Source organism: Artemia franciscana, chromosome 1 (assembly GCF_032884065.1).
Source record: "Artemia franciscana chromosome 1, ASM3288406v1, whole genome shotgun sequence".
NCBI classification, from domain to species: Eukaryota; Metazoa; Arthropoda; class Branchiopoda; order Anostraca; family Artemiidae; genus Artemia; species Artemia franciscana.
Genome location: NC_088863.1, coordinates 50,489,572 through 50,504,454, shown reverse-complemented (window position 1 = coordinate 50,504,454; position 14,883 = coordinate 50,489,572). Strand labels below are relative to the sequence as shown.

The window sequence follows — 14,883 nt, the reverse complement described above, 5'->3', positions numbered from 1 at the left end:
ACATAAGTAAGAATTTTCAAATATCTTATGCCTGTGCCCTGTCTATTACATTTTTGAAGGATTGACAAATAGCTGAAGTTACCAATGATTCATAAGTAAATTTCTATCTTTTGAAGCATTTCTCACCAATTTTTGAAAAGTAAAGTATGTCTATTAAGTGTTTGTATGCTTAAAGTAAACTATTTCTAAAAAAAAAATGATCCTTTTTCTGACTATTTTTCATGTCAGTAAAAACTACTGGATAAAGTTTTGTACCCTATGTTTTTACAAGAAATGTCTAAAGCACCGAATCTTCTATAATTATTATGAGCATAGAGAGTAGGCTAGTAACCATACTTTAATCTAGGTTATCAGGCTACCTGGTTTTTGAATACTAGGCTTCAAATGCTCCAATTATGTGTTATTTTGCAGTATCTGGTTCCAAAGATAGAAAAATACCCTAAGTGCCCCAAAATATAGGTCACAAGTTTCCAAACTATAGATCTCTAAAGGCTAATTATCAACATAGCCTAATCTGCATTACCTTAAATTAAAGCTTGGAGCAAATCTAAAGAATTTTTGGTAAATCTATAGCAAACAGTATTACTGGCTTTTGTATAAAGTGAATATACCACTTGATGTCTTATTTTATGCTCTTTACAAATATAATAATTGCTTCTACCTGAAATTCAGATTTAAGCACTTTTTGACCTATTAAAAATGACCTAATTATGGGGTATAAAAAAGGCTTAAAACATTGGTCTCAGACTTTAAAACATTGGACTCAAACTTACCATTTCATTATAAATCCATTTTTTTAAATGTTATATTATCCACAAGCACTGATTTTCTACAATTAAATTGGATAAATAAATTTAATCAATGTTATGGCATTTCCTTCTTCCTTGTTGCCAAAATTTCAATTAAAGCATGCATTTTTGGTTGTTTTTTACAAAATAATAGGATATTTGAAATTGCAAATCTATAATAGTTTAGAACAAATTTGGGCTATATATTTGCACATCAGGGGGGTAGGGGTAAAGCATAGCATATACTAAATACATAAACTAACCATTGCTGTATTTAATATAGTTAAATCTATAGCAAACAGTATAACTGGCATTTATAATAGCTGGCTTTCATATTTTCAACCAAAAATGCATGCTTTTATTTAAAATTCAATGTCAAGGAAGAAGAAAATGTCATAATATTGGAAAAATTAATTTATCCAAATTAATATTAGAAAATCAGTGCTTGTGGATTATATAACATTAAAAAAATGGATTTATAATGGAACAGTAAGTATGAGATCAATGTTATAAAGTATTTAAGGTTTGAGACTGATTTTCTCAGCCTTTTTAAACCCCATATTTAGGTCATTTGTAAGAGGTCAAAAAGTGCTTAAATCTGAATTTCTGGTAGAAGCAATTATTACATTTGTAAAGAGCATAAAAAAGGCATCAAGTGGTACATTCACTTTAGATGAAAGCCAGTAATCCTGTTTGCTATAAATTTACCAAATTTTCCATCCTTATAATGCCCTGTTATGACTTCTGTAGGTTGTTTGATATGGTTACTTGCTACATTTGGGTTAAGGATTCAACAGCTTTCCAGTTGTGCTGGAGCTCTTGCTGTAGCCATTCTATGTCATGATTTTGCTGGAATACACCTATCAAATCAGCAGCCATTATATCTTCAGAGAGTTGATTCTACAAGTTTGTTACTTGCTGGCTGAAGAAATGGTTTCTTTCTCAGATGGAGGAGCTTTTTGAAGGTTTTCTTGGGTTACCCTTTTGTCACATAATGTTCAGGGGGGGGGGGTCAAGGAGTCCAGGGAGAATGTTTTGGAAATAATTTTGTGGGCCATAATCATGCTGCCACATTTCCTCCAGTATATGAGAATAGGAAGCTCCAAGTAATGTAAATAGGCCTACTCTTTAAATAGCATTTGTTTGAGGCTTTTGACCATTCTGGTTGCTCTTTGTTATACCCTTTCCTTTCTTTAAATAAGGTAATGCCAGGGACATTCACACCTTTAGGTGTAGCCAAACTAGTGCCTTGTTGAGCTTCATAAACACACTTGATAGTGTTCTTCCTTGCTGAAAGTAAAAAGTTACATATCCTGCACTTAACTTGGTTTAAATTTCTACTGTAGTTTAGGGGCTTTTTGCTATCTTAGAAAGTGGTTGGGGTAAGAAAATGAAACTTTGAGGGATAGATATGCATAGAAACACTTGATACTGCCCTGCCTGAAATTGAAAGTTGCATATCCTGCACTCAACTTAGGGTAAAATTCTACTGTAGTTTGGGGGCTTTTTTGCTATCTTGGAAAGTAGTTGGGAATGGAAAATGAAACTTTCAGGGATGGATGTGCAACATTGGCTTCTTGCTTATCTTTTTAATCTTTGTTTGGATTCTGGCAAATGTCCTGTTGCATGGAAAAAGGCAGTAATAAAACCACTTCATAATGGAAGACTAAAATCAGATTTCAGTGATTATTGACCAATTTCAAATACTTCAATCTTTTCTAGAATCATGGAAAAAGTAATTGTTGATCAGGTCCCAAATTATTCTGGAAGAAATAACCTGTGGCATGTAGCACAATATGGTTTTAGGAAAAACCAGTCTTGTAATACTCAACTAAATCTTTGCATTTCAGGAGGGTAAATTAGATTTAGTTAATGCATTTTGAACTATTAAAAGTGTGGATAATTTGTCCTTTAGGACAGTTCCACAGTTTTTGTACAGGACATTCAGACAATTTTTAATTACCTGTTTGATAACCAAAATGAAGTTTAATACATTCAATTTATATAACCTTTGTCTATGCATGGCAAATATAAAATCTTATCTTTTGTTGTGTGTCATTTAAATATAAACAAAAAGTACAGGTCTTGTACAGGATGCAGAAAAATACAAAATATCAGAATAAAAAGTTTGCTTTTAAAAGTCTGTGAAGTTTGAGTTTTAAAAACCTATTCAACTGTAAATAATAGTTAATATTGATAATATTAAGTTAAATTGCAGCTTATTTATTTTTTTAATATACTTTAGTAATGTAATTCAGTAATGTTTTAACTCTTGAAACTCAAGGTCATGAACAGGATATTGAAAAAGTCTCTTACAGGACACTATGATTTTTTTACATTAGTGGTATCATCTTGCTAAAATTTTGTAACACTAAATTTTGTATATCAAGAGTAACACTTGAATGCTGTATGGATATTAATCCTACACATTTAAGTTTAAAAAAACTAAATTGATAGGTTAAATACTCATAAAAGATTAATAGCAAGCATGCAGTTACAATATAGGTAAGCAAATAATATCCACCAAATTGAATGAATGTGACTTGATAATGTACATAGATGAATTTATTTAAGAATGTAATAGTAAAAATTACTAAGACATTAAGGAATTGGATTTAGATATAAGTTTAAATAATATTTCTCAAAATATGTAGTTCAAGTCTTGTAAATAAAGTAATAAAACAGGTTATTCATAGTCAGGAAATTTCCAAGGAAGGCAAGATTCCATCTGTACAACATCAGAAGTTAAGCAAACAGGTAAGCAATTTAAAATATTCATCAAATTGAATGAATGTTACTTGATAATGTACATAGGTGAATTTATTAAAAATGTAATAGTAAAACTTGTTAAAACATGAAGGAATGGGATTTCGTTTCAGGTTATTTATAGTCAGGAAATCCACAGAAAACAAGATTCTATCTGTACAACGTCAGGAAGACCTTCTAGTTTCTTTGTTACTTCATCTCCATTATAAAGAAGCTTCTCTGCTGGAGATGGCCACTTGAAATTTTTCTTTCCTGCTCTATGTAAGACTGATACTTCATATTCATCTCTGATCTTGCTAATAACTTCCCCAGGAAATTCTTCATCGTCATACTTGATAACACACCATTCTCCAATGGCTAGACTATCATTGACTTCAACAGACTTTGGTGTATCCATGCTGATTGTGTTATCTATCTGATACATTGATAATAAAGGCTTAGACTTCTTGGCATTCTCATATAAATGCACCCCATCGTAAGACCATTGTGTAACATGTATTTTAGAATGCCATTCACTTTTGCCATATCTCTCCAAAAGTCAATACTATCTCTATGCTGATCAATCTGTTCCTGTGAAATATGACTGACAGTTGTTTTATTCATCAATCTACTAGCAGCCCGTGCAAAATCATTAGATGATTGCACAACCTTAGCATTAGAACCCTTGCTCATTACAGATCTCCTAACAGGTGATTTCGGATTACTTCCAATCCTATTGACTACTCCCTTGCCATGACTAGTAGCAAAATATTTCCAGCAAAATGGGACATTATGTTCATCTGATAGTTTTTTAAGAAATTGGGCCATAAATTTATTCCTGAACTCTAAAAAAGGGCCATCAGTCCAAATAAATTCACAATCAATACCAGACACAGCTTCCTTTGTCAAGTATTTACTGTAAAGGTGAGAAATGAATACAGAAACTGTGTCCTTAGATTTTTCCTTTGTATCTGAGAATATCAAATAAATCTTACACTCTCCATTGAAGGTTGCACACTAGAATTACCTACTCCATAGTGCACTTTGAATTTTACTTTGGTACCCACATGAGTACTTCATAGCAAAGTCCATGTGGAGAACACAAACATTAAGATTTCTTAAATCATTCTGAAATTCATTTGACTGTATTTGTTTAATGTTGACATGATTTATAACAGACTCCCAATTTTCTGAACTTCTTCATGTAAATCACCTGCATATCCTCTCTGTCTAACAATCTTTAAAATTCTCCTTTTCTTTCCATCATTTGATATTTCTTTAACATTCATCCACTGTCGCCAAGTGATCTTCTTATCAAGTTCAATATTCACTGTAACCTTTTTTCTTTTGCACACTCATCACATTTGTTTTGCCAACATAGCGAATTTTCATCAGCATTACAAAGTACTTTATAAAAAGTCTTTTGTGTGGTATTGTATAGCTAAGCCTTTAAGCTTCTGAATAAAGTTTTCATGGATTTTTATTTACATTGGTGAGTATGAAGCAGTAAAACAATACTTGTATGCAAAGAGCAAAATTTTGAAAATCCAATTCGGTATTCTATGTGGGATTCAACAAAAAGGGTAAAGGCTTCTTTCAGAAACATAGTTAGATAATGTTTTTTTCTTTCTAATTTTTTTGCCATTCTCCCATAATGTTATCTCATCCTTGATGCCAGGCATTTTGTAGGATATATCAGGTCTAATAAAGAACTCTTCTACTGCTTGAATTGTTTCTTGGAGTAATTTTCTACTTGTACCAGACAAGTTGTATCCCCTTTTTTCCTGCAACCCTATACTAGTCTTTTAGCTAACCCATGAACCACGGCTTTATGTTTTCTGGGGGAAACAGGTAAATTCCTTTATATAAGAGCTAATGCTTTTCCATATGATTGTGTTCTTTGATAAGGAATTTGGAAGCTTGTATTTGGTGTAGCTGGAACTTCAGGAGAAGTATTTTCTTTTGCTTTTTTTGATTGCCTATATTTTATTTTATTTTCTGTTTCTTTCTTACATAAGTTTTCTTTATCTTCATCAGTAAGTGTTTCTTTTTTCTTTGCTTGGTATTCAGCTACACACTTTTGTTCTTTTGCCAAATAGTCTGGATTTTTCTCTGTAAGGCCTTTTCTGTTGATCCTACAAATTTCTCCACATGATTTCTTCTTTTGTTGCTCCATTGTGGAGTTCTTGTCTGAAATTGAAGAATCACAATTGTATTAATCAAACTGTCCTGTACAAGATTTCTCATACAAGACCTGTTAGTCTTGTATGGGATAACGTTAAATTTTAAATAATTTTTTTTACCAATTAAAGCTATAATAATGAGTCTTGAGGGATTGAATAAATATGAAATAACAAGCTAATTATTTCTGTAGTTCTTGTGTAATGGAACTTTTTCAAGTTTGAAGTCTTATAGAGGACATTGCCACTTCAGTATGATTTTTTAATGGCTATTAAATCAAATCTATATGATTAATTTCAAATAAGTTTGTATATTTTGTAAGAAAATATACTGGTGTAATGCCTTTTTAAGTATATGTATAATATATCTTCAGGTGGTGTTTCGTACATAATGCAAACTAGCAAGATCTTTTAAAGAAAATTCAGAGCAATGAAGCCTCTCACATCCATCAAAGGACCCACAAGTCTTCCCCTGATTGGAACCTTGTTGCAATATTCAAGATTTGGTAACTACGTCTAAGTATATATTTGTTTAAGCCATAGAAGTTTACTGTGTGTCAAGCTGCTTGATCCCCCATACTTTTGCGCCCGTTCTCGTACATATTTTTTTTTAAAGCAGTATTATCATCTCTGCTGCTTTTTTTTGTCGTCACAGGCAAGGGGATATATATCCAGGAGAGGTATTTTTATTTTTCAATATTTGAAACAGATTTTACATCCTACTCATCATTTTCGAAAAACTCAAAGAGCATATTTCTGAGCTATGAGGGAAGGTGGACAAATGTGCTAGGAAAGATAGAAAGTGTTCTGCTTAAAAAGTGGCTCTCTTCGGTTATTTAACTGTTTTTTTTTTATAAGATACATAAGAAAAAAAAATATGTTACTCGTTAAAAACAGCATAGAGTTAGCATAAGCCCATTGAATAAATTACAGATAAAACTGTATAGGGAAAGACATTTATTTTAGTGTATAATCCGTTGAATTATGATAATAATTTGGAGTTTCCTTATAACCAGTAAAATTTTGTATCATTAAAACAAAAAAAAGACAAAAGCGCTTCCTATGAGGAAGCGCAAAAAAAAAGAATAATTTAATTTTTACAGTGTAGTAGATAAAAAGTGAATAAAATGATCAGCAAAGCTCAAACAAGCTATAGAAAAGTGTAAAACACCACGACTACAAACAAGGAGGATTTTGAAACAAACAAGCTTGCTAAAAGAGCTTGAAAACGCATATTAGGATAAATCGACTTCCTAAATGAGGGGCTAGGCAGTACTACATAGCTGAGGTTTTGAAGGTCTTGTACTTATGTTGTGGAGCATCATTAGTGCCTTCGTTGCTTTTTATTATAACTTTTATAATTATTACCAACGTATAGATTAGAAATCACAGGAGATCAAAATAAAAACCGTGTATCTAATTTGAGGAAGCGAATTGTAGATGGTAAGTTTTTCATAAATTTTTGTCTGGAGATTAAACTCTCCTTTCTTGTCATGGAAACTTTTTGTCTTTTAGGTTTGTCATGTAATATCAAACTTGCACAGAAACCTTGGATGTCTTAAAATACCCTGAAATCAAAAGTATTTATCTATTTTAGGATTCCTGGAAATGATTCTGGGGAAGTTGATCTCAAAACCTTAAAATAAATAATTTTTTTCTAAAATTTTTAATTGTTTTGCCAAGTATTTTCATCGAGTAATAATATGAATATTCATAAGGAGAAATTAAACTGAGTCACATAATTTGTTTTGTTTTGCCAAAAAAAAGTTTTCATCTGTCATCAGTTTTTCTTTGAATCCTAAAGGTTGTTTTTTCTGAGTAAACTAGAGTTTTTTTTTCTTCGAAAATGTAAAAAGTTTTCATCTGTCATCAGTTTTTCTCTGAATCCTAGAGATTGTTTTTCTCTGAGTAAACTAGAGTTACATTTTTACATGGAGAAACAGCTCATGGTCTTCTAAGAGCTGTAGTATACATTACTACTGCTTTTGCTACCTGGGCCTTATCCATTTTTTTGGGGGGAGGGGATAGTTCTTAACTCTTGATTTTTTCTTATTTTCTTCTTGGACGTCCAGCCTATCATACAGCTCCCACTGGATTATCCAAAACTGTAACTTTGTGGCAAGTGGTTTTCCTTCACCTGTAACACATGACTAACTTTTTTTTACCACCTTAACCGCGTTTTGGTGCTATTTATTGTCTTGTCTATGACCGTTCAAATGACAACCATCACTCTACGTAATAAATTATCAGTATACAAACTCTCCTGATAGAATAAATTTATCTTATTATAAACTTCGGTAAATTTACATAATTTTGATGTTTCTTAAGACAAATTCTTTGGTGACTTTTCGTTGAATTTCTTTATTGACGGACTGAGCACTGATTCTGACTAAGTAACCTAAAGTGCACCTGCTCCAAAGATAAACACCTTTAGGGACCTAGTAGCCTTGGATATTTGCAGCATATTAAATTATCTCTTTAGTATCCTTTGAAAAAAAATATTATGATTTGCCTGTTAGTTGCTGAGAAATAATGAAGAAAATTCGTACATTGAACTAATAAGTTCTAATATCTTGGGAATTTCTATTTTGAAAATTTTCTCTTTTTGGGATGATTAATATATTTAAGTCCAGAAATGCTTTGAGATGTTTGACATAGTCCTGCAGTTTCTTATAAATAAGAAAATGAAGCAAAATCATATAACTAATTTCTAAAGCTATTATCGTTATGATATACAAGAAGTAGTAATGCTTATCTGGATAAGCTAGGATTTTTTTTTTCTGTGTGTTTGTAAGCAGATCTTGATTGTGAAAGAACTGGAACTTAGGAATATTATTCAAACACTTTTTAATTCAATACCTTTTCTAACAGTTTGTGGCAATAAACTGTAAGTAAGGAGTTACAGCGCTCAATAGTAACCGAAATACTAAGAAATTGAATTTTGATTTCGACAAATATATAAAAAGAATCTGCTTACTATGCTGATTCCAAATACATAAGATTCATTAGGTTAAGTTTATCCATCACAGGCTACGAGCCTGAGAAAATTTGCCTCATTTTCGAAAAAGGAGGGAAACATGCCCTAAAAGTCAAGTAATCTCAATGAAAACCACACCGTCAAATTTAGCATATCAGAGAGCCCCTTTGTAGAGGTGTCTAGCTCCCATCTCCAAAAATATTGAATTTTGCATTTGTTTTTGCCAAAAGAAAGATCATAGATGCGTGTTTATTTTATTTGTTTTTGTTTTCCCCGGGGTTGATCGTATCGAATCAATGGTCCGAGAATTTTGGTAGAGGGCTCATTTGAAGGGAAATTAATGTCCTCATGAAAAAATTCTAATGTCTAATTTTAGAAAAATTTCAATTTCCTTTGTAAATGTCCAAAAGATTGGAGGCCAGCAAGCCCCCCTCTCTCGACTTTCCCCACAAAAGTCATTTGATCAAAATTTTGAGATAGTCATATTGTCCAGCATAGTTGAATGGTCCAATAACTATGGTTTTGAAGACAACATGACCCCCCCACAGCCCCTAGGAAAGGTTTCTAAGTTATGAAATTTACCCATTGTTTACATATAAAAGTTGTTATTGGGAAGTACAGGGCTGTCACAAAGTCCCTAAATCTAGCTTTGGTCCCTTTTAGTCCCTAAATCAGTGCTCAGGTCCCTTAAGATTTTTTCCTGATTAACATTCTTCCATATTAGTTGAATATCTTATCTCTAAGTAATGGAAGCTACTATGCAAGGTATGGTATTTCAGTTTTGTTTCATGTAAGTTATTTTCAACATGTGTTCTTGTAACCATAATCCTGTTTCACGGCCACAGCGTTACTGTATAAAGTAGTGAAAAGAATTGACACACTTTGCCTCTGGAGTCATCTTAGGATATATTTTTTTTATCCTAGCTTTCAGGAGATTCAATTATTTTGTCAGTGTTATGCTAAAACGCGGTCCTAGCTAGCCTTGAATTCTAAGGGGCTGATTATTTTGTCAGTATTATGCTAGAATTTTTTTTTTTATCCTAGCTTTCAGGAGATTTTGTTATTTTGTCAGTGTCTTGACAGAGACGTGGGCCAGCCTTGGATTTTAGGGAGCTGAAGGGTAATAGCCTCTTGGAATAACTGCTCTTAACTTTTTATCTTTTTTCTGGCTTAACGGTAAATGCTTATAAATGAATTTAAATGGGAAAGTGCAAATTTAAGGATGTTTGGCCTGAGGAGAAAGACGAAATAGGGCACCAAATGAAAGAGTGGTTCAGAGCAGTCCTAGGAGATGTACGCTTGTTCTACTGTGTCATTTGCAATTCATCACTTGCTTGTCAGAAAGGTTGTTACTCTCTACTGCAGCACACTCGGACTAAAAAAACAACAACTCGGACTCTAAAAAAAAACGTCCAGACCAAGCTGAAACTCAAACAGCTTCACTCGACTTCAGCCTCCAGCTGCGCCCTGTAATCAAACTAGGAATTACACTTACTCAGTAAATGAGCAAACAGTGATAGCTGAAATTACATGGGCTCTAAGCTTGATTGAATCTGACTACTCCGGTAATACAGAATAAACTCCTGAATAACAGAAGTCTTCAAGAAAATGTTCTAGGACCTAGTTCTTAATAATTTCTCCAACGGGCAAACTAAGTTTACATACCTGTTGAACGAAGCGCTTGGACCACGTTTTCAGAAGATTACATTGGAGGAAATTGGTAATAGTTTTTATGTGATAGAATTTGATGAAACTACAAACAGCGAAAGTAAAAAGGAGTTGTAGATTATAATTCGTTTCTGGTCTGAAAAGATGAATCAGGTCGTTGAGAGGCATCTGAAGACTTGTTTCTTAGGTCATGCCACTGCAGAGGACCTAAAATCGGAAATTCTGAACGCAATTAATGGTAGCAGTTTGTTCCTCTCTAAGCTGCTTACTTTGAGCAATGACAGCCCTAATGTGAATAAAAAACTGTTCAGACTCATGGACAGTGAGAACGTAAGGTAACAAATGGTGATGGACCTTTAGACATTGGCACCTGTAGAATCCACATTGTGCATAATGCCTTTCACAAAAGCCTACAAGAGGCTGGGGAGACTTGCTCTAATCTCATTATGAAGGTGTATTACTTTTTTCGTGGGTGGCCTGTGTGGCTGGAAGATTATACAAAAATCTAGCAGAAAACTGGAGTTCCCAGGTCAAACTTTGTTAAACATGTAACAACCTGATGGCTATCGATTGGTCCTGCTGCTGCTAAGATGATTGAGCAGTGGCCAGCTATTGTCAAGTATTTTACCGTCTTCATTCCAAAGGAAAATGCTATTTTGATGAGGTCGAACGCATATAAAGAGATTGCAAAACTCCTGAAGCAGTCCACTTTGAAAACAGAGTTTCAGTTCATTGCTGACAATTCTAGTCTTTTTTAATCGGTTTACTTTGAAGTTTCAGCGAGAAGAACCGTTGGTACATGAAATTTTTATGGAACTGGAACTTCTTGTTCGGACGCTTGCTTGGTGTATCTTGAAAGCCGAAGCAGCTCAGAAATTGTTAGAAGACTTGAGTCTAAGAACGTTCAAAGATGACAAAAATATGCTTCCTCTGTTTGAAGTTGCTGCCTCTCTAATTGACGAAGTTAGGACCTGTCTCAGAGCTACTGTCGAGCTTTTAGACGTGTTTTTTTTTGTTTTTTTTTTTGCTGAGTGTACAGAAGCACTACACGTCGGCTGCAAAGTACATTTTAAAGCAAGCTTGTTTTTCTTGAACCCAAGCCAGTTTAAGTCAGATTCTATTCAGGGTTTGTTCTATGTCACCCAAAAACTGCCTATCCCAGTAAAAATCGATTTGCTACTAGACGAGTTTAAGTTAGTTCAGATGAGTGAGTTCCCATCTGTGCCGACAAGGATAGATGAGCAATGGAATAGAATGGGATATCCAATTTTGGCTGTCGTGGTGAAGAATACGTTGATTATTTCTCATGGTTCAGCCAGTGTTGAGCGCGGTTTTAGTGTCTGGGAGGATCCTCAGTGAGTAGAGAGTATCCATGAATGACTGCATGTTAAATTTCAAGCTTTTTGTTACTGACGGGTTGTGTCGAGTTGGTGGGAGTGCTCAAAAGGTTTGTGTTGCTGAAGATTTGATAAAACTTGCTAAGTCAGTGCAGAAGAGCTATCAAAACTATCTAAAACGGGAGAAAGAGTTGAGAAAAAATGGTGAAGAAGAACGGCACAAGTCGGAAAAAGAAGAACAGCAAAAGCAGCAGCTTATCGCTGAAATGTTGTCGAACAAAGAAATGATAAAGACTCTTGAGGAGACTTTGAAAGAGAAAAAGAAAGCATTCGGGACTAAGGAAAAAGCAACTGATCAGATGCTTCAAGAAGCAACGAATCGACTGCAGAATGGAATTCAGAAGAACAATATGGTAGAAATCCAGCTTGCTCAGGCAACGCTAGTGGGTCATTAGCACTCCGCGATGAAAAAAAAAAATCCGCAGATCTTGAAAGCACGCAGACGGCAATCCTGATGAAGAAGCAGCTGCTCATAACTAGTCTTTTGAAAGTCAGAAAAGTGAGAAATGTGTTTCATCCAGTTTCAATTTTTTTTTTTACGTATATACTTGAAATAAAAATACAGAATCGAAATTAAAAATGGAAAGAAAGATTGGAAGGTGTTGTGGAAGGACAAATGTGCTCTATAACCCTTCTGGGATGTGATGAAATTCCAGGCGATCTAAATTTTTTTTTTTTTTTAGCATCCCTGACCTCTAATCCTAGCTCTCAAAGGGCAAAGCCTACAGTACATCTATATTATAGGTTTGGTAGTAACGACCGTAGGTCCCTAAAAGTCCCTTTTTCGGTTCCACAAAGTCCCTAAAAGTCCCTTTTTCGGTTCCAAAAAGTCCCTAAGTCCCTACTTTCGTGCCGCCAAACCTGTGGCAGTCCTGGAAGTATGCATACATTTCTCGGGTTGGGGAAAGGGTGGATTTTCCACGGGACAAGTTTCCATGGATAGGGAAGTTTCCATGGGTTGAACTTTTCAAAGAAACCTATACAAGGTTCTTTTTATTTGTCTTACTTTTTCTTTACCAGCTTAATTTTACACATGGAGATGTTAATGGTAATTGTTCGGGGTAAAATTTTCCCCGGGATTGAATTGTCAAAAGGATTTTTCGTGGAGAATGAGCTGGATTTTCTGGTATTATTTAAAAACGATCAGAAATTAATAAAAAAATAATTTAAAACTGAAAATAAGGAGCAACTTTAAAATTTAAAACGAACAGAAATTTTTACGCACTAACGGGGACTGCCTCCTCCTCACTGCTTCGTCGTTTACACTAAAATTTGACTTTTTGTCCCAATTCTTCAAGAAAAACTCCTGAAACACAAGATTCGTTTGATTGGAACAATAAGAAGCTTTTTAAAGTACTAAAAAACATTAGAGTGAAGAGCAAGGTATTGAGGAGGGGGCTAGCCCCCCTTTATACTTATTAATTTCTGTTCGTTTTTAAGTTTTAATGATGTTCCTTATACCCCTTTAATTCATTGGGCTAATAGACGTGATTTCTTCTTGATAATTTATCCAACTTGAAACATTTCAGGTGAATATTCATTTGACCATCTGGATAAAAGTGGTTTAAAGAAGTATGAGCGATATGGAAGCATGGTTTACGAGCAAATACTACCTGGAGTCAATTTATTATTCCTTTATAACCCAGAAGATATTGAGTCCATGTTTGAACAAGATGGAAAGTTCCCGAGTCGAAGATCTCATACAGCCTTAGAAAAGTATAGGAAAGATAATGCGAATCTATATAATACCGGAGGTTTGTTACCGACGTAAGTTGTTTCCTACTGATTTAAGAACTTTAAAATAATCAAGATAGCGGGTAAAAGATAAAGAGAAGGGTCGGTGCCCCATTTTTTTTATATATATTAATCGACGCTTTGCTTTTTGATAACCTGCTACAGAATTCTACTAAAAGCAATGTTTTTGAATCGTTTTTTTTTAATGTTTAATAGATTCATGGGGCACATAAAAAGTTTTTCAATTTGAGTTTTTCAGTTCTTCTTAAAAAAAGAAAATATTTTTTAAAAATCTTCCAATTAACTCCTAAAATTGGCTACCGAGGTTTCACTGAGTGGCATGAATAATGAGATTTTGCTAAGCACATCCATATTCATTTTAAAAAATCGATGTTAAACGATGCGAACTTAATCAGAATTTAGAAGAACAAAACGATTCCCAGTAAAGATGACTTTGTCAAGAGAGGGAAAAATAGAAATTCCAAGAGAAAAGATTCTGTTTTATGACCAAGATCCATCCGCAAGAGATTGAACAAACTGGAAAAAATTATTAAAATAATCTACGCTCGAAAGCTCATGTATTTTAAAAAAAATGCCAGGTTTTATCATAGTTTTGGAAAATTTAGTCAATCAAGATTTCTTGAAAAGCCTTTAGATCTGCCAGCCTCAACGAAATTCGAAATTAAATGAGCTTTAGTTTTGGCAAGATATAGTTTTTTATGCCTCCTAAACTATATTGTAAACGGAAAGGGTTTCATCTGAATTAGATAAAAAAGACATCTGTTTTTTATGAAATTTAAGTAGAGAGTGACATTAAAACTTTAAACGCAAAGAGCTTATCCCATGGCCGAGGACGCTTAATGCAAGTACATAAGAAGGGCTACTCTCTCTTTAGATTTCTCCAGTTGTATTTAGTAGCCTATATTGACATTGAATTTGATATTGACAGTCCTGGAATTCTGTCCCATTGATTTTCGGACGTTTTATTGTCCAGGTTGTTGTTCTTCCAAAGACGTGTCATTTTCAACAGTTGTGAATTCGTTTTTTTTTTTTTTGGGGGGGGGGGGGTTCGTCCCCAATGCACACTTCAATTTCCCGCATCAACACATTAAGAAATTCAAAACTGGCTACAAAGATGACAATTTTTCTATTACATTTTGTTCTGGTTGATTGATACTCTAAAAGTTTAAGTAAGGACGACCGACATAAAAAAAAAATTATTTTGCACTTTCTCCTATATTATCTTGATTTATTCAAAGTAGCCACTGTTAAGTAGCCAACTCTAAAACTCTGTAAAAAAAATGACGTCGTCAGTTTTAATGAGCACTCCCCTGGTACTATAGAATGATTTTTTTTCGATACGATCATCCCTGGAAAAAATTTCTAAATTCGTT

The 14,883-nt window shown here is 33.8% G+C and overlaps 1 protein-coding gene across 1 annotated transcript in view; it reads left to right on the top strand.

Moving 5' to 3' along the window:
- The window catches only part of LOC136031055 (cytochrome P450 302a1, mitochondrial-like), a 52,903-nt gene continuing 38,020 nt past the window's right edge, over positions 1-14,883 (top strand). Inside the window, exons 1-3 of the mRNA XM_065710295.1 lie at positions 1-95; positions 6,088-6,219; positions 13,285-13,522. Of these exons, the coding sequence (XP_065566367.1) occupies positions 6,144-6,219; positions 13,285-13,522 (314 nt within the window). The 5' untranslated portion in view covers positions 1-95; positions 6,088-6,143. The remainder of the gene's footprint in view (positions 96-6,087; positions 6,220-13,284; positions 13,523-14,883) is intronic.